Here is a 21,202-nt window from a genome sequence, read left to right on the forward strand (position 1 = left end):
AGCAGATTGCACACTAGCAATAAATTGCTGAACATCTGCAATTTAACAAAGTTATATCAGACATTGCAACTTGCTCATACTGGAAGTGGGAAGAGATGAATAACTGAAATTACCTGAAGGGTCAATACTCATTTAACCAGTTACTGTAGAGAGATTTTCCGATGCTTCAGCAAATCAGACACTAGAATGTCTGTGCACGTATTGTCCCTTCATTCATGGAGGTAAACTATAAATAGCTGCACATTACTTAAATATACAACAATTATAATTCCTACCAAAATTCTGTGATTATTAAGAAACAAATCTGAATCTCTTATCTTAGCTTAGGACTATACTGTGATAACTCTATCCTTATGCCAGATGGTATTCGGTCTCTAGGTCTACCACACTTAGGTCGACACTGTCTAAGTCGACCACTATTGGTCGACAGCAAGTAGGTCAACATGTTCTAGGTCGACATGACAAAAGGTCAACATGAGTTTTTCACATTTTTTTTCTTTTTTTAACTATTTCATACTTTCCAATCCACGTGGACTACAATTTGGAACGGTAACCTGTGACGAGCGCAACGAGCCATGCAAGGAGACACGGTGCACTAATCGGGGGATCCCGGTCCCTGTCAACGTAGAAACCATGTCGACCTACTGTCGACCAATAATGGTCAACCTGGACACTGTAGACCTAAGTGTGGTTGACCTTGCATACCACACCCATGCCAGATATACTTTATGTAGCTCAATATGAGCAAACCTCTAACATTACTATCATCTAATGTTTGCACCACCCTGTGGAACTCCTTGCAATAGCAATTATTCATAGAAGCCTTTAGTACATTCATATTTTTACATATACTGTATGTAGTCTTTTAAAAATCTAGTTGTATAAAGATCTTTTTTTTATCTAATTTAAAATTCAGTGATGACACAGAGATATTCACAAAATAAGGCACAAACATTTTTCTTTTTGTACACAATTTTGCATATAGAAAATAGAATCATTATTTTGTTACTACACTATTGTTTCTGGTCTGTAGTTTTCAAATAAATTCCCTTTGGAGGACCTAAGGAATTAAGGGCGAATTATATAGAACCATGGAAAGATTTAAACAAATAAGCCTCATCTTTAAACACTTTGGTACGTATGTACTTGGCACTTTAAGTACTACGGTAGTACGGATGGTGTAATGGTTAGCATTACTGCCTCACAGCACTGAGGTCATGGGTTCAATTCCCACCATGGCCCTAACTGTACGGAATTTGTATATCCTCCACGTACTTGCGTGGGTTTCCTCCAACAATCCAAAAATATACTGGTAGGTTAATTGGCTCCCAACAAAAATTAACCATAGCGTGAATGTGTCTGTGTATACATGTGATAGAGAATATAGATTGTAAGTTCCACTGAGGCAGGGACTGATGTGAATGGGCAAAATATTCTCTGTACAGTGCTGCGGACTATGTGTGCACTATATAAATAACTGGTAATAAATAATAAATAAAATAAGTATTAAATATGTTGACTACGTCCTTAGTAGGCACTGATTGCTTTTCCAATACGACTAATAAATAAAAATATGAGCTTAATCTGAACATTATTTAAGGAAAACTTGCGGGTGTGTAAATGTAAGCCGAATGTGGATGTTAGAAGTTGCATTATTGCCATCCCTTGTTATACAGGAAGTATTTGTTGTACAGTAAGTGATTCTGCAGCCATTGTTCAGCATGACTTTCAGCTAGTAAAGCCACACTTCTACAGTTCTCCATAGTACTGTGAGGATTTTACATAGACCACTTTATAGAGTTATACTAAAGGTAGGAGATTGGACTGACATGACAAATTATACAAGTGCACAAGTGGAGATTGTACTGTCTCTTTACAAATTGAGGCATGGCACATGTCTATTTTGAAGAGGTGGCTCCTGAAAACAGATTCTAGGTGTGAAACTTAGTGACTTAGATAAACCACTGAGCCACATGTACATTAATTGAAATGACAATTCACTTAAGAAATATTAATAATACTATTACATTTATATCATATGATATTTCATTCTCATAGAAAAAAGTGATATGATTTCTGACCAAAGGTCAATAAGAAATTATGTAGTGGCATTGAAACAACAATTTTTTTGCTTCTATCACTTCTTGAATCTTGTATTGACACATAAAGGAGTATATGTATTGCAATAATGTTAATAGTATTAGAGTAACAATTATTAACTAGTTCAGAGGTTCCAAGACTGGGTGCCGCAGGTCACTTGTAGGGAAGCCATGGGTTGGTGATCCAGGACCAAGTCTAATTATATATGGTCCATGTGATGGTTAAACCAGAGCTGGTGGCTGCCAATCAAAAAATCTGTAGATAAAAAGAAGTGCAACCCTATCCATCAGGACAGGTATGGACAATTTACTGAATTTCATCATTTTTTATACATTTATCACCAAGCAAGTTTTGGCCTGGGGGTGCCTAGTTATGCTGATACTCTAGGGTGCTGGGATTCAAGGATGTTTGGGAACCACTTAACTAATTGTTACAACTCCTATATTTTGATACAGTTGGAGAATCACCTTGCCTGAGTAAATTATTTACAATATAATTCATATGTATTAAAAGTATATCCTTTTGTATTTTCTGAAAGCAGAACATTGAAGGTAATCTTGAATGTTTGAAAATATAGTTTCTTTTTTTGCATAATCTCCCTTGTTTGTGTTTAATCAGTTAACTAAATTGAGGTTTCTGATAGATAACTTAAATAATGAAGTAAAGAATATAATTATGCTCATGAGGAAAATACAAGGTGAGGTGGAGAAATGCATTATGCTATCTGCTTCTTTTCCTTTTATATTTTAGCCAGATGAGTGGCATCTTATTGCAAGTCTATTTCCTGTAAAAGAAAGAAACTATACATTATTGGGCTGCATTATCAGAACTGTATGAACTGAATACACTCCTGCGGATGTGTGACAATCCGTTCAAATTGCATCTGCTGGAATCAGCTTTGGTTCCTAATTATTGACTGGGGATCACAGAAGAAACATCAAACTAATCGTTGCAGGTAAAGAGCTCTTGCTTCGCTTAGAAATATATCTGTTCAAAGCCTCTTGTGGCATTACGTTTATCCTCTGAGCAGAACAAAAACCTTAAGAAATTCTGACTCATTATGCAGCTGTACATTATGAGTCATTAAACTCTGGGATTGACTGGTTCTTAATTACTGTGAACATAGGGCCTAATTCAGACCTGATCACAAAAGCAAAATCTTTCTCTAATGGGCAAAACAGTGCAGGTGGGGCAGATATAACATGTACGGAGAGAGTTAGAAACAAAATAACCCACCCACATCTAAATCTCTCTGCACAGGTTATATCTGCCCCACCTGCACTGCACATGGTTTTGCCCACTAGAGAAAGATTTTGCTTTTGCGATGAGGTCTGAGCTAGGCCTATAGTAACATAATGACGTCATTACTAATGCATTATGTTACTGGGTGAACAATAACGCTCAAACGACCAATTGGATCAACATTTGGATTGCACTTCTAGTGTGTAGAATTTAATAAACTACAAAAATACGAAAGCCCTCACCCGATCACGGACTGACTCATCACTAATTCTCTTACTTCCCGATATACAGATGGTTCCTCCGTTATCTTGGCTGGCTCAGGCGTTAGTCGCGATCAGGAATACGCAGCGTGCCTGGGCGCAAGGAGGAGTGCCTAGTCGTAGGGAGGCACACAGAGCGTTTGGCGTTACCTTTGAGTGTAATACCTCCGATCATCCATCAGATGTCGCTTTTTAAAATCACCAATGCACATGCGTGTGGTCTCCATTAAAATACAATACTGAACTACAGCGTAAGAACTACTTTACTGGTGCGTCTCATTACGCTACAATATGCTATAGTTTGTCATACAGTATTTAACAGTATACACAGTACAGATGCAAATAGTACAGCATATACAGATGCAAACGAACGTGTTACAGGTACAGTATGGTCTATTGATGTTAGGGATATGTGAGCGTCCAAATCCCGTAGTATTAAGCATAATGGGGAGAGATAAAAGCTCCTCCCTAAGTTCCTGGATGCCAAATCACCGTCCTTAGTATCTCTGTACAGTATTTTCTATTTGAGTACTAAATAGCATGAACAGCTTGTAACGTACTCTGCTGTAATGGCTACAGCGGCAAGTGTTATCTTTATAAGTATAATGGGTAGACATACAAGCTCCTCCCTAAATTCCTGGATGCCAAATTACAGTGCTTAGCATTTCTGTACAGTATTTTCTATCTAGCCAGAAACCCTGCATCCCGTGCAAGCTGGGCGGACAACTGGAGGGGACCCAACACACGGTTGTTTGCCGTTTCCCTTTGCAGTGTCACATAAACTAGTGGTCTGCCCTGAAAGCCAAGAGTCTCCTCTTTTGTATGGTACCGGTCCCGAGTCTCTGGGACACCCAGAACCAGAGATATAGGTACGCAAAGTGGACCCATTTTCCCATAGACTATAATAGGCCCGTTAATTCAGATCCACCATGAATTCCGACGCTTGCCATGAGCCTTGTGGTGGTCACAGAAACTTGGGGTTGGTATTCTCCGGTAGCTAATCGTCTCCCCTTCCATACCAACCTGATTCTGAGCCGATTGGACCCTCAGAACCGGAGATATTAAGCTTTAGGCCCATTTTATTGAATTTAATAGCTCACATAAACCGAACATCAAAGGACCATTGCTTTAACACATTCTTTGTGTCTGTACACACTACTTTTATTTATTGATTTATTGGTTTCTATTTTTGGGTTCCGACAGACAATTAATATTTTCGACAATGTCTCTGAACTCCGCTGGTTAATCCCCACCACCCCCTCACCCTTCCCTCTCCCCTTTATGCTGTTAAGGGACTTGGACGCTCATATTGCAGAACACAGTTTTAAGCCACCTCCTCCCCTACCCCCATCCCACTTCCCCTTGGGAGCCTGCACAGTTCATACAGTAGACAGGGAGGGAGGTCAGGTTACAATAAATGTACAACACAATACTGTACTGTATATGAAAATCTGATAGAGAACTGCAGTCGCTTTGATATATGTGCAAATGGTACAGTAGCAGTGATCCCTTCTCATAAAGTACAACACAGATTCTCTAATGCCGACGATCTACAGTACTGTGTTGCTCAAACAGTTAGTTGCGTCAGATTACACTAATTATTATTTACTGGTATGTCTACGGGTGCTCATTACTGCTGTGTATTTTAGATAGCGGAATGAGTCACTCCTGCAGAACCTGAATGGCTTGATTTTGCAGAAGATGTGCTACCTGTAGAAGGCCGTTGTAAATGCCCCTCAGTTCCAGAACGTTTATTGGAAGGAGAGATTCCTGACTGGACCACCTTCCTTGGAAGTTTTCCCCTTGGGTGGCTGCTCCCCAACCTCTGAGGCTTGCATCCGTGGTTAGGAGGATCCAATTCAGAATCCTGAACCTGCGGCCTTCGAGTAGGTGAGACTTTGTAGCCACCAGAGGAGCAAAATTCTGTGAAGGTGTGATCCCGACAATTTGTCCAGGAGATCCAGTTGGAAGAACCTCGCATGCAACCTTTCCATACTGAAGAGCCTCATAGGAGGCAACCATCTTCCCCAGAAGACGAATGCACTGATGAACCAATACCGTGGCCAGTTTCAGGAGCTCCCGGATCATTGATCGGATCACCAATGCTTTTTCTATCAGTATAAACACCCTCTGTACTTCCGTATCGAGTATCATTCCCAGGAAGGGCAGTCTCCTTGTCGGCTCAAAATGTGACTTTGGAAAATTCAGGATCCACCCATAATCCTGGGGTAGACGAGTTGAGAGAGCAATACTCTACAACAACGTCTCCTTGGAAGACGCTTTTATCAGCAGATCGTCCATATATGGAATTATGTTCACACCCTGTTTTCAGAGGAGTAGCATCATCTCCGCCATGACCTTGGTGAATACCCTCGGTGCTGTGGAGAGGCCAAATGGCAGTGTTTGGGACTGATAGTGACAGTCCAGCAGCGCAAATCTGAGATAAGCCTGGTGAGGCAGCAAGATCGGAATGTGAAGGTATGCATCCTTGATATCTAGGGATACCAGGAATTCCCCCTCCTCCAGACCCAAGATCACCGCTCTCAGAGACTCCATCTTGAATTTGAATTCCCTCAAGTAGGGGTTCAATGACTTTAGGTTTAATATCGGCCTTACCGAACCATCCGGTTTCTGTACCACAAACAGGTTTGAGTAATAACCTTAGTGTTGTAGGTGGAGTGGAACAGGAACAATGACATTTGTTTGAACCAATTTTTGAATTGCCTCCTGTAGGATAGCGCTGTCTGTCAGCAAAACTGGTAAGCCTGATTTGAAGAATCTGTGAGGCGGGAGTTGTTGAAACTCCAGTCTGTAACCCTGGGCCACAATATCCTTTACCCAGGGGTCTAGGCATGATGACGCCCAAACGTGACTGAAGACTTTTAGTCTTGCTCCTTTTGGGGAAGCCGAACCTGGCTTCTGTTCCTGGAAACCTGATGGTGCAGGTTTTTTTGACTTTCCCCAACCTCCTCTAAAGAAGGTGGGAGGGGGTTTGGATTTCTTAAATTTTGCGGTTGGAAAGGACTGCAGTGTAGGCGAAGGAAAAGACTTCCTAGCCGGTGGTTTGTCCCCTGGCATGGTTTTGGCGTCGGTATCCTAAACGCCAGGATCCTGACCGATGGCAAATTGACTGCATCCCATTCTAAGTACTTTAGAATCCAAACGTGAGTTGGTGCTCCCAAATGACATGTAACACTGTGTCTACATATAAATGTGGTCTGGCTAATATCTTAGTACAAGCCGGGCCAACCTGTGTCTCCAAGGGTTGTGAATTCCAACCTCACAAGGTACCAGGTAAGGCAGCCATCTTGGGCACACTGTGTAGGATTACCCTGGGTGGAATAGTCTACCCCTAGTAGAGATGACATAAAATGTGGTGATTGTAACGTCTTAACGCGCAGAGTAGGATCCCAACAAAACCACTGTAGGAGGTGAGCCATACAGAGGGCACAATACATACATAGGAAAACTGACACTTGTTCAGTAGTAGTAGTAGTAGTAATAGCAGTAGTAGTATGATATACTCTATATGGAAAGATCTACATAAAGAACATCCTGCCCGAGGAGGAACCATCCGAGGCCACCATCTAGGGTGCACTGCGTAGCTCACACTGGCAGGGTGTGCAAACAGTGTAGGTACATATAAAACTCTGGAAGCTATCCGGGTCGGGTTATTTTTCAAGGACTCTTTTCCACTGAGCCACAACGTACAGTAGGTTACTGTGGCAGTAGAAAATAAGATTTTACTTACCGATAAATCTATTTCTCGTAGTCCGTAGTGGATGCTGGGGACTCCGTCAGGACCATGGGGATTAGCGGCTCCGCAGGAGACAGGGCACAAAAATAAAGCTTTAGGATCAGGTGGTGTGCACTGGCTCCTCCCCCTATGACCCTCCTCCAAGCCTCAGTTAGGATACTGTGCCCGGACGAGCGTACACAATAAGGAAGGATTTTGAATCCCGGGTAAGACTCATACCAGCCACACCAATCACACCGTACAACTTGTGATCTGAACCCAGTTAACAGTATGACAAACGTAGGAGCCTCTGAACAGACGGCTCACAACAATAACAACCCGATTTTTTTGTAACAATAACTATGTACAAGTATTGCAGACAATCCGCACTTGGGATGGGCGCCCAGCATCCACTACGGACTACGAGAAATAGATTTATCGGTAAGTAAAATCTTATTTTCTCTGACGTCCTAGTGGATGCTGGGGACTCCCTCAGGACCATGGGGATTATACCAAAGCTCCCAAACGGGCGGGAGAGTGCGGATGACTCTGCAGCACCGAATGAGAGAACTCCAGGTCCTCTTTAGCCAGGGTATCAAATTTGTAGAATTTTACAAACGTGTTCTCCCCCGACCACGTAGCTGCTCGGCAGAGTTGTAATGCCGAGACCCCTCGGGCAGCCGCCCAGGATGAGCCCACCTTCCTTGTGGAATGGGCCTTGACAGATTTAGGCTGTGGCAGGCCTGCCACAGAATGTGCAAGTTGAATTGTGCTACAAATCCAACGAGCAATCGTCTGCTTAGAAGCAGGAGCACCCAGCTTGTTGGGTGCATACAGTATAAACAGCGAGTCAGATTTTCTGACTCCAGCCGTCCTTGAAATATATATATTTTCAATGCCCTGACAACGTCCAGCAACTTGGAATCCTCCAAATCGCTAGTAGCCGCAGGCACCACAATAGGCTGGTTCAGGTGAAACGCTGACACCACCTTAGGCAGAAACGGAGGACGCTTCCGCAGTTCTGCCCTGTCCGAATGGAAAATCAGATATGAGCTTTTATACGATAAAGCCGCCAATTCTGACACTCTCCTGGCTGAAGCCAGGGCCAGTAGCATGGTTACTTTCCATGTAAGATATTTCAAATCCACCGATTTGAGTGGCTCAAACCAATGGGATTTGAGAAAATCCAAAACTACATTAAGGTCCCACGGAGCCACTGGGGGCACAACCGGGGCTGTATATGTAGTACTCCTTTTACAAAAGTCTGGACTTCAGGAACTGAAGCCAATTCTTTCTGGAAGAAAATCGACAGGGCCGAAATTTGAACCTTAATGGACCCCAATTTGAGGCCCATAGACAATCCTGTTTGCAGGAAATGTAGGAATCGACCCAATTGAAATTCCTCCGTGGGGGCCTTCCTGGCCTCACACCACGCAACATATTTTCTCCAAATGCGGTGATAATGTTGTGCAGTCACCTCCTTCCTGTCACAACTGAGGGCCTGAGCTGACGGGAGGCAGCCTCAGTTGTAGGGGCTGAGATGTACCGGAACCTGGGAGGTTGTATCAGACCCCTGGACATGTAAGTAACATGAATAATAACTGCCCGAAGGCGTGACCACGACAACTTGGATAAAAGTCAATGATGTTTATTATGACAACTCCGCAACACAGCAGCAGTAAAAGAAAACGTAAAAGTCAGCAAAGAATAAATACAGTTCCTGGGTACTACAGGATGGCAGGAGCCACAGGGCACTGGTAGTGTGAGATAGTTCTTATAATCTTCTAGATGGAAAGTCCTTACCAGGCCCGACTGTAGCAATGAAGATAACCCAGGATTGTGCCAGCTGGTGTTCCAGGAAAAGCTGGGTTGCTGAAGATAAAACGGCTGCTGTGGATACTGGCTGGAACCAGACTGTTGTTAGCACGGAGTGGATACTGGCTGGAACCAGTTAAATAATAAATGAACTTGGGAGCGATGAAATATGAACTGAAATGTAGAACTTGAGAGCGGAGAAATAATAATACCGGTGGAGAGTGGTAAAGTGTAGAAAGGACACCGGCCCTTTAAGAGAAGCTGTACTCTGCTGGAAGCTGAGCTGGAAGCAGGTAATGTTGTAGCTGGAAACAGATGAATCCACAATGGATTGGAGAGTCAGGCTACACCGCAGGTGGAATGCTGGTGCGGGTCTCTATGGTGGAAGTCTTGAGACAGGAGCTGGAACCTGGAAGACAATCACAGGAGAGAGACAAACAGGAACTAGGTTTGACAACCAAAGCACTGACGCCTTCCTTGCTCAGGCACAGTGTATTTATACCTGCAGCAAGGAAGGGATTGGCTTGGCAATTATGCAGATTAAAAATACTGACAACAGATTGGAGGAAATGATCAGCTGACAGAATCCAAGATGGCTGCGCCCATGCAGACACTTGGAGGGAAGTTTGGTTTGTAATCCATGTGGTAATGAAAACAGTAATGGCGGCGCCGGCCACTGGAGACAGGAGACGCCAGGCTGACAAGTGCACATCCAACCACGCGGACACAGCGGAGGCCGCGGCTGACGTAATCGCCACTCTGACACTCTGCATGCAGAAGCTCAGGGACGGCGGCGGAGGCCACGGGAGACGCCATGCCAGATGTAATAAGGCGTTACTGTGACAGCGTCTCAGAGAGACAGGAGAGGATGCAGGAATGTGAACATTAGGATAACAGATGGGATCCGGTCCTGGAGCGCTGAGCCAGCCTTAGGAGGCATCTGATGGGTAAGAAATGGCGTCCAGATACCCGGATCGTGACAGCACCCCCCCCCTTTAGGAGTGGCCCCAGGACACTTCTTTGGCTTTTGAGGAAACTTGGAATGGAATCTCCGGACCAAGGCAGGAGCATGGACATCAGAAGCATTGGTCCATGAACGTTCCTCAGGGCCGTAACCCTTCCACAGTCAATAAGATACTGTAGTTGACCGTAACGGTGACGTGAGTCCAGGATCTTGGCCACTTCATACTCAACGCCTCGTTGAGTTTGGACTTTCGGAGTTGGAGGAAGTGAGGAATGAAACCGATTCAAGATCAGCGGTTTCAACAGGGAAACATGGAATGTCCTGGGTATTTTTAAGAAGGGAGGCAACTGGAGTCTGTAAGCAACAGGATTGATGACTTGTTCAATCTTGAAAGGACCGATATAGCGAGGTGCAAACTTCATACTGGGAACTCTTAACCTCAAATTCTTCGTGGATAACCATACCCGATCACCCACCTTGAGAGCAGGAACTGCTCGACGCTTCTTATCCGCAAACTTCTTGTACCTGAACGATGCCTTGAGCAGAGCTGATCGTACGCTCTTCCAGATATTGGCAAACTGATGCAAGGTGATATCCACTGCGGGAACAGAAGTTGCTGGAAGCGGTTGGAACTCAGGGACTTTAGGGTGGAATCCAAAGTTAGTGAAGAATGGTGTTGAAGCAGATGAAGAATGATACTGGTTGTTATGACAGAACTCGGCCCAGGGAAGTAATTGAACCCAGTCATCTTGAGAGGAGGACACATAGATGCGGAGGAAGGCCTCCAAGTCCTGATTCACCCTCTCGGTTTGACCATTGGTCTGAGGATGGTAAGCCGTGGAAAACTTTAGCTTGACTTGGAGGACTTGACATAAACTTCGCCAGAATTTGGCTGTGAATTGAACTCCTCGATCTGAGATAATTTCTTCAGGAAGACCGTGGAGTCGGAAGATCTCTTGTATGAATACTTGAGCCAACTTGGAAGCTGACGGAAGACCGGTGAGAGGAATGAAGTGTGCCATCTTGGTGAACCGGTCAACTACCACCCAGATGGTATTGAACTTGTTGCACATGGGTAAATCTGTAATAAAATCCATCGACAAATGGGTCCAAGGTCGACGGGGAACAGATAGTGGAACCAGTTGCCCCGCAGGCGACTGGCGGGATACCTTATGTTGAGCACACTTTGGGCAAGATGCAATAAACTCCAAGACGTCCTTTTTCAGAGTTGGCCACCAATAGGACCTAGAGATAAACTCCAGGGTTTTTTGGATACCTGTATGTCCGGCAAAACGGGAAGCATGGGCCCAATGCATGAGCTTCTTCCTTAGCATCGGTTTCACAAAACTTTTCCCTGATGGGGGCGTAGAGTCCATCCCTACCGTGGAGAATGCCAACGGATTTATAATAGGATGCTTGTCTGAAGACTCTGACTCATTTTCTTGCTCCCATGAGCGGGAAAGGGCATCGGCCTTGCGATTCTGAGAGCCCGGACAGAACTGGAGTTTAAAGTCGAACCTGGAAAAGAAAAGTGCCCATCTGGCCTGATGAGGGTTGAGACATTGTGCGCCTTTCAGATATAAAAGGTTCTTGTGGTCTGTAAGTATGGTGATTGAATGAGAAGCTCCCTCCAACAGATACCTCCACTCTTCTAGAGCGAGCTTGATGGCTAGCAACTCCTGGTCGCCAATGGCATAGTTGCGCTCAGCTGGGGAGAACTTCCGGGAGAAGAAACTGCAAGGGTGTAAATGGCCATCTTTAGCCCTCTGAGATAACACCGCTCCTACTCCAACGGAGGAGGCATCCACCTCTAAGATGAAAGGAGAGTCGATGTCAGGCTGTTTCAGAACAGGCGCAGAGATGAACCTTTGTTTTAAAAGATGAAATGCTTGCATGGCTTCTTCAGACCACTTGGACGGGTTAGCACCCTTCTTAGTGAAAGCAGTAATAGGCGCCACAATGGTGGAAAAGTCTCGTATAAACTTTCGGTAATAGTTGGCGAACCCTAAGAACCTCTGGACCCCTTTGAGGGTTAAGGGTACCGGCCAATTTTGGATTGCTTGTAGTTTCTCAGGATCCATCTCTAGTCCGGAACCGGACACAATGTACCCTAGAAACGGAATGGACTTGACTTCAAAGACGCATTTTTCTAATTTGCAATAGAGATGATTGACACGGAGACGGGACAGAACCTCTTTAACCCAAAAACGATGTTCCTCTAAATCGTTGGCAAAAATGAGGATATCGTCTAGATAGACCACGACATGACGGTATAGAATGTCTCTGAAGATCTCATTGACAAAATGCTGGAAGACAGCTGGAGCATTGCTCAATCCGAAGGGCATGACGAGGTACTCATAATGTCCGTCACGGGTGTTAAAGGCGGTCTTCCACTCGTCACCCTCACGGATCCGGATGAGATTGTATGCACCTCTCAAGTCCAGCTTTGTAAAGATGGTAGCTCCGCTAACTCTGTCAAAGAGCTCAGTAAGCAGGGGTAAAGGATAACGGTTCTTGATGGTAATGTCGTTCAAACCTCTGTAGTCGATGCACGGCCGCAGACCACCATCTTTCTTTTTTACAAAAAAGAAGCCTGCGCCGGCTGGAGAAGAAGAAGGTCGAATGAACCCCTTTGCTAGGTTCTCTTTAATATATTCCTCCATAGAATGCGTCTCAGGCAGAGACAACGGATAAGTTCGGCCTCGAGGTGGAACCTTCCCTGGAACGAGATCAATCGGGCAGTCCCATTCTCTATGAGGAGGAAGGATATCAGCAGAAGCTTTACTGAACACATCCGTGAAATCTTGATATGGAGGAGGTGGAACATCAGACGACCTGGGGGAGGAAGAACAGACAGGCAATACTTTAAACAAACATGTCTCAGCACAGGAGGAACCCCATGCCAGGATTTGCGTAGTCGTCCAATCAATTGTAGGATTGTGAAGACGGAGCCATGGAAGGCCCAGGACCACAGGATGTGTGGCTCTTGGAATCACTAAAAAAGAAATAAGTTCGGAATGAAGAACTCCCACTCTCAGACGAACTGGTAGAGTCCTTAAAGAAATAACTGCATCAAAAATTTTGCTGCCATCCACGGCAGTTAAAGAAATGGACGAAGGAAGTCTCTCGGTGGGTAGGGACCACCGTTTAACATAGGCTTCGGTAATAAAGTTCCCAGCTGCTCCGGAATCAAGGAGGGCAATGACGTTCCGATAACGTTGAGCAACTTGAAGCGAGACTGGGAGATTACAATCTTGAGGAGATGGAGAGGAGATCATTACTCCTAGCCGGCCCTCTCCTTGGCGAGCTAGGATTTGGAGTTTCCCGGACGTTTGGGACAGGCATTAATGGTGTGAGACGGAGCTGCACAATAGAGACAGAGAGACTCGGAGAGACGTCTTCGGCGCTCAGCAGGAGTTAAACGGGAACGGCCAAGTTGCATGGGCTCATCTTTAGATGGTGACAGTTGACGAGGAGGAGGAGCAGAAGATTTTGGAGCAGATGATCTTCCACGCTCAGTTGCTCTCTCTCTGAAACGTAAATCAACTTTCGTGCAGAGTGAGATTAGCTCATCTAACTTAGAAGGTAAGTCTCTGGTAGCTAACTCATCTTTAATACGCTCGGATAAGCCATGCCAGAATGCAGCATACAGGGCCTCGTCGTTCCATGCCAGTTCGGATGCCAGGATCTGGAACTGTATCAGATATTGTCCTACAGTACGTGACCCCTGGCGTAAACGGAGAATCTCGGATGAAGCTGAGGTTACCCGGCCTGGCTCGTCGAAGATGCGCCTGAATGTTGACACGAAGGCAGTGTAGGAAGATAGCAGGGTGTCGGACCTCTCCCATAACGGTGATGCCCAATCAAGGGCTGAGCCACTGAGAAGAGAAATAATGTAGGCAATTTTTGTACGGTCACTGGGAAAATTGCCAGGTTGTAGCTCAAACTGAATCTCACACTGGTTGAGAAATCCCCTGCAGAATCTTGGAGATCCGTCAAATTTTGCTGGCGTTGGAAGATGAAGACGTGGAGCAGAAATGGGTAAGGTGGGTGGGGTTATAGCTGGAGTCACTGTGGTTGACGCACCAGACGCGCCTGATCCACGGAGAGTTGTCTGAATCCCATCCAGCCGAGTAGAGAGATCCTGGAGACAGCGGATGATGTGGCCCTGTGCAGCCTCCTGATGTTCTAGTCGGGCTGCCAGTTCTTGCATCGGCCTGGCCGCTTGATCCTGGTCTCCGGCTGGATTCATTAGGTCAGTGCTTACTGTCACAGCTGAGGGCCTGAGCTGACGGGAGGCAGCCTCAGTTGTAGGGGCTGAGATGTACCGGAACCTGGGAGGTTGTATCAGACCCCTGGACATGTAAGTAACATGAATAACTGCCCGAAGGCGTGACCACGACAACTTGGATAAAAGTCAATGATGTTTATTATGACAACTCCGCAACACAGCAGCAGTAAAAGAAAACGTAAAAGTCAGCAAAGAATAAATACAGTTCCTGGGTACTACAGGATGGCAGGAGCCACAGGGCACTGGTAGTGTGAGATAGTTCTTATAATCTTCTAGATGGAAAGTCCTTACCAGGCCCGACTGTAGCAATGAAGATAACCCAGGATTGTGCCAGCTGGTGTTCCAGGAAAAGCTGGGTTGCTGAAGATAAAACGGCTGCTGTGGATACTGGCTGGAACCAGACTGTTGTTAGCACGGAGTGGATACTGGCTGGAACCAGTTAAATAATAAATGAACTTGGGAGCGATGAAATATGAACTGAAATGTAGAACTTGAGAGCGGAGAAATAATAATACCGGTGGAGAGTGGTAAAGTGTAGAAAGGACACCGGCCCTTTAAGAGAAGCTGTACTCTGCTGGAAGCTGAGCTGGAAGCAGGTAATGTTGTAGCTGGAAACAGATGAATCCACAATGGATTGGAGAGTCAGGCTACACCGCAGGTGGAATGCTGGTGCGGGTCTCTATGGTGGAAGTCTTGAGACAGGAGCTGGAACCTGGAAGACAATCACAGGAGAGAGACAAACAGGAACTAGGTTTGACAACCAAAGCACTGACGCCTTCCTTGCTCAGGCACAGTGTATTTATACCTGCAGCAAGGAAGGGATTGGCTTGGCAATTATGCAGATTAAAAATACTGACAACAGATTGGAGGAAATGATCAGCTGACAGAATCCAAGATGGCTGCGCCCATGCAGACACTTGGAGGGAAGTTTGGTTTGTAATCCATGTGGTAATGAAAACAGTAATGGCGGCGCCGGCCACTGGAGACAGGAGACGCCAGGCTGACAAGTGCACATCCAACCACGCGGACACAGCGGAGGCCGCGGCTGACGTAATCGCCACTCTGACACTCTGCATGCAGAAGCTCAGGGACGGCGGCGGAGGCCGCGGGAGACGCCATGCCAGATGTAATAAGGCGTTACTGTGACAGCGTCTCAGAGAGACAGGAGAGGATGCAGGAATGTGAACATTAGGATAACAGATGGGATCCGGTCCTGGAGCGCTGAGCCAGCCTTAGGAGGCATCTGATGGGTAAGAAATGGCGTCCAGATACCCGGATCGTGACACTTCCTGGCTTTTACCAGTGTAGGAATGACCTCTTCCGGAATGCCTTTTTCCCTTAGAATTCGGCGTTCAACCGCCATGTTGTCAAACGCAGCCGCGGTAAGTCTTGGAATAGACACGGTCCCTGCTGAAGCAGGTCCCGTCTTAGAGGTAGACGCCACGGATCTTCCGTGAGCATCTCCTGAAGTTCCGGGTACCAAGTTCTTCTTGGCCAATCCGGAGCCACGAGTATCGTTCTTACTCCCCTTTGCCGTATAATTCTCAGTACTTTTGGTATGAGAGGCAGAGGAGGAAACACATACACTGACTGGAACACCCACGGTGTTACCAGAGCGTCCACAGCTATTGCCTGAGGGTCTCTTGACCTGGCGCAATACCTGTCCAGTTTTTTGTTGAGGCGAGACGCCATCATATCCACCTTTGGTTTTTCCCAACGGTTCACAATCATGTGGAAGACTTCTAGATGAAGTCCCCACTCTCCCGGGTGTAGATCGTGTCTGCTGAGGAAGTCTGCTTCCCAGTTGTCCACTCCCGGAATGAACACTGCTGACAGTGCTATCACATGATCTTCCGCCCAGCGAAGAATCCTTGCAGCTTCTGCCATTGCTCTCCTGCTTCTTGTGCCGCCCTGTCTGTTTACGTGGGCGACTGCCGTGATGTTGTCCGACTGGATCAACACCGGCTGACCCTGAAGCAGGGGTTTTGCCAGGCTTAGAGCATTGTAAATCGCTCTTAGCTCCAGTATATTTATGTGAAGAGACATCTCCAGGCTTGACCATACTCCCTGGAAGTTTCTTCCCTGTGTGACCGCTCCCCAGCCTCTCAGACTGGCATCCGTGGTCACCAGGACCCAGTCCTGTATGCCGAATCTGCGGCCCTCTAACAGATGAGCACTCTGCAACCACCACAGAAGAGACACCCTTGTCCGTGGCGATAAGGTTATCCGCTGATGCATCTGCAGATGCGATCCGGACCATTTGTCCAGCAGATCCCACTGAAAAGTTCTTGCGTGAAATCTGCCGAATGGAATCGCTTCGTAAGAAGCCACCATTTTTCCCAGGACCCTTTTGCAATGATGCACTGACACTTTTCCTGGTTTTAGGAGGTTCCTGACTAGCTCGGATAACTCCCTGGCTTTCTTCTCCGGGAGAAACACCTTTTTCTGGACTGTGTCCAGAATCATCCCTAGGAACAGCAGACGTGTCGTCGGAAACAGCTGCGGTTTTGGAATATTTAGAATCCACCCGTGCTGTCGTAGAACTACTTGAGATAGTGCTACTCCGACCTCCAACTGTTCTCTGGACCTTGCCCTTATCAGGAGATCGTCCATTTTCTTTGAAGAAGAATCATCATTTCGGCCATTACCTTGGTAAGGACCCGGGGTGCCGTGGACAATCCAACCGGCAGCGTCTGAAACTGATAGTGACAGTTCTGTACCACGAACCTGAGGTACCCTTGGTGAGAAGGGCAAATTGGGACATGGAGGTAAGCATCTGTCCCGGGACACCATATAGTCCCCTTTTTCCTGGTTCGCTATCACTGCTCTGAGTGACTCCATCTTGATTTGAACCTTTTTATGTAAGTGTTCAAATATTTCAGATTTAGAATAGGTCTCACCGAGCCGTCTGGCTTCAGTACCACAATATAGTGTGGAATAATACCCCTTTCCTTGTTGTAGGAGGGGTACTTTGATTATCACCTGCTGGGAATACAGCTTGTGAATTGTTTCCACTACTGCCTCCCTGTCGGAGGGAGACGTTGGTAAAGCAGACTTCAGGAACCTGCGAGGGGGAGACGTCTCGAACTTCCAATCTGTACCCCTGGGATACTACTTGTAGGATCCAGGGGTCCACTTGCGAGTGAGCCCACTGCGTGCTGAAACTCTTGAGACGACCCCCCACCGCACCTGAGTCCGCTTGTACGGCCCCAGCGTCATGCTGAGGACTTGGCAGAAGCGGTGGAGGGCTTCTGTTCCTGGGAATGGGCTGCCTGCTGCAGTCTTCTTCCCTTTCCTCTATCCCATGGCAGATATGACTGGCCTTTTGACCGCTTGCCCTTATGGGGACGAAAGGACTGAGGCTGAAAAGACGTTGTCTTTTTCTCCTTTATACGGCAATACTTCCATGTGCCGTTTGGAATCTGCATCACCTGACCACTGTCGTGTCCATAAACAACTTCTGGCAGATATGGACATCGCACTTACTCTTGATGCCAGAGTGCAAATATCCCTCTGTGCATCTCGCATATATAGAAATGCATCCTTTAAATGCTCTATAGTCAGTAAAATACTGTCCCTGTCAAGGGTATCAATATTTTCAGTCAGGGAATCCGACCAAGCCACCCCAGCGCTGCACATCCAGGCTGAGGCGATCGCTGGTCGCAGTATAACACCAGTATGTGTGTATATACTTTTTAGGATATTTTCCAGCCTCCTATCAGCTGGCTCCTTGAGGGCGGTCCTATCTGGAGACGGTACCGCCACTTGTTTTGATAAGCGTGTGAGCGCCTTATCCACCCTAAGGGGTGTTTCCCAACGCGCCCTAACTTCTGGCGGGAAAGGGTATACCGCCAATAATTTTCTATCGGGGGAAACCCACGCATCATCACACACTTCATTTAATTTATCTGATTCAGGAAAAACTACAGGTAGTTTTTTCACACTCCACAAAATACCCTTTTTTGTGGTACTTGTAGTATCAGAAATATGTAACACCTCCTTCATTGCCCTTAACAAGTAACGTGTGGCCCTAAAAGAAAAATACGTTTGTTTCTTCACCGTCGACACTGGAGTCAGTGTCCGTGTCTGTGTCTGTGTCGACCGACTGAGGTAAAAAGACGTTTTAATGCCCCTGACGGTGTTTGAGACGCCTGGACAGGTACTAATTGGTTTGCCGGCCGTCTCATGTCGTCAACCGACCTTGCAGCGTGTTGACATTATCACGTAATTCCTTAAATAAGCCATCCATTCCGGTGTCGACTCCCTAGAGAGTGACATCACCATTACAGGCAATTGCTCCGCCTCCTCACCAACATCGTCCTCATACATGTCGACACACACGTACCGACACACAGCACACACACAGGGAATGCTCTGATAGAGGACAGGACCCCACTAGCCCTTTGGAGAGACAGAGGGAGAGTTTGCCAGCACACACCAAAACGCTATAATTATACAGGGACAACCTTTATATAAGTGTTTTTCCCTTATAGCATCTTAATATATATAATCATATCGCCAAATAAGTGCCCCCCCTCTCTGTTTTAACCCTGTTTCTGTAGTGCAGTGCAGGGGAGAGCCTGGGAGCCTTCCCACCAGCATTTCTGTGAGGGAAAATGGCGCTGTGTGCTGAGGAGAATAGGCCCCGCCCCCTTTTCGGCGGGCTTCTTCTCCCGTTTTTCTGAGACCTGGCAGGGGTTAAATACATCCATATAGCCCCAGGGGCTATATGTGATGTATCTTTTAGCCAGTATAGGTATTTCATTGCTGCCCAGGGCGCCCCCCACAGCGCCCTGCACCCTCAGTGACCGCTGGTGTGAAGTGTGTGACAACAATGGCGCACAGCTGCAGTGCTGTGCGCTACCTCATGAAGACTGAAAAGTCTTCTGCCGCCGGTTTCTGGACCTCTTCACTTTTCGGCATCTGCAAGGGGGTCGGCGGCGCGGCTCCGGGACCGGACTCCATGGCTGGGCCTGTGTTCGATCCCTCTGGAGCTAATGGTGTCCAGTAGCCTAAGAAGCCAATCCATCCTGCACGCAGGTGAGTTCACTTCTTCTCCCCTAAGTCCCTCGTTGCAGTGAGCCTGTTGCCAGCAGGACTCACTGTAAAATAAAAAACCTAAAAACTTTTTCTAAGCAGCTCTTTAGGAGAGCCACCTAGATTGCACCCTGCTCGGACGGGCACAAAAACCTAACTAAGGCTTGGAGGAGGGTCATAGGGGGAGGAGCCAGTGCACACCACCTGATCCTAAAGCTTTATTTTTGTGCCCTGTCTCCTGCAGAGCCGCTAATCCCCATGGTCCTGACGGAGTCCCCAGCATCCACTAGGACGTCAGAGAAAAAGGGTTTAAACCTCAGCCAAGGCTAGTATAATTTATATTGAAGCACTGCATGTACATATGTGTAGGTGCATTGACAATTTAAGTACATATGTGGTGGACTGCTGGTATTAGTGTGTTGGTGGGATTGTGAAAATTGGAGGAAAGATCTTAAAGATTTCCTAGGGCCTACCCTGGTTTTAGTATAGCACAAGTAAACATGAACGGTTGATTAATTGTGTGCAAGTATCTATTCCATATGTATCCATGTCTCCAAGTTATTGTTTCAAAGTTTTTTCTTCATTGTTAAAATTAAATGTAAAAATGTGTAATCAGTCACCAACAGTCCTACCCCTTTACATTGCTGCGGCCACAGAGAACTCCCTGCAGTTATTTTTATTTATTTATTTTCAAATTATTTTCACTGTATTTCATACATGAAAAAAAAAACATAATTGTGTGACTTACGATATCTGTACCGCGCAATGTGTTGGACTTCTGACCTTCAAATCAGTGTTCTCTTGAAAAAAAAAAGAAGATATAAACAAAAGTTAATAACTGTATAAAAACCAAAACAAAACATAAGGTTCAATAGGTGACTATTTTTGATTATCTCAAATGTAGCAGGCACACAACTTTGGGCACAATCCTCAATTTATGTCAATTTGTGGCAAAAAAGTCTCACATATTGCCACAAATTGACATTTAGGGCCTGATTCAGAGGTGGACGCAATGCAGATGTTTGTGCAGTCAGACACTGGGGCAGATGTATTAACCTGGAGACGGCATAAGGAAGTGATAAACTAGTGATAAATGCAAGGTGATACACGCACCAGCCAATCAGCTCCTAACTGTTAATTTACATATTGTAGCTGATTGGCTGGTGCGTGTATCACCTTGCACATATCACTGGTTAATCACTTCCTTATGCCTTCTCCAGGTTAATACATTTGCCCCAATGTTTCACACGTGCGCCAGAGTCGCACTGCACATGTGCCACGATGGTCTTGTGATGGCGGCTGTAGTGTGGATTAGGATGCAGAGTGATTGACAGTGGCTCTCTGTGGGAGGTGACGGGGCTGGCTACTAAAATGGAGATGTGTCACACAACCCTGGCATCTTAGATGTGACAGACATTTTGAGTAATCATGGTGCAACCGAAGGAAGATTTGAGAAGCCAGCAGTGTATATCTCAATACAAATCCCAGGGGCTTGCGCCTGCAGCATTAGCATATCTTCTCAGATCCACTGTGTACAAAGAGGCAGTGGCTACGGCCAGTGGTTAATTCGGGGAAGTGTGTGTGTGTGTGTGGGGGGGGGGGGAGTTGGCAGCAAGGTACGTACCCCTCTGTCATTTATGAGAATTTTTTATTATTAATATTATTTTATATTATTTAAACATTACAAAGGAAAGGACCAGATTATTAAGAGCCACACAGCTCTGGGGCAGTAAAAGTTTAAGAGCCTGTTATGAGAA

The 21,202-nt window shown here is 46.0% G+C and overlaps 1 protein-coding gene across 4 annotated transcripts in view; it reads right to left on the minus strand.

Moving 5' to 3' along the window:
• Positions 1–21,202, minus strand: part of AFF3 (ALF transcription elongation factor 3) — a 771,336-nt gene that overhangs the window by 298,317 nt on the left and 451,817 nt on the right. For all 4 annotated transcript variants that reach the window (XM_063953377.1, XM_063953378.1, XM_063953379.1 and 1 more), the window contains one exon: positions 20,194–20,245. In XM_063953377.1, the coding sequence (XP_063809447.1) occupies positions 20,194–20,245 (52 nt within the window). The remainder of the gene's footprint in view (positions 1–20,193; positions 20,246–21,202) is intronic.

The sequence above is a fragment of the Pseudophryne corroboree genome, chromosome 2 (genome assembly GCF_028390025.1).
Source record: "Pseudophryne corroboree isolate aPseCor3 chromosome 2, aPseCor3.hap2, whole genome shotgun sequence".
Classification (NCBI taxonomy): domain Eukaryota; kingdom Metazoa; phylum Chordata; class Amphibia; order Anura; family Myobatrachidae; genus Pseudophryne; species Pseudophryne corroboree.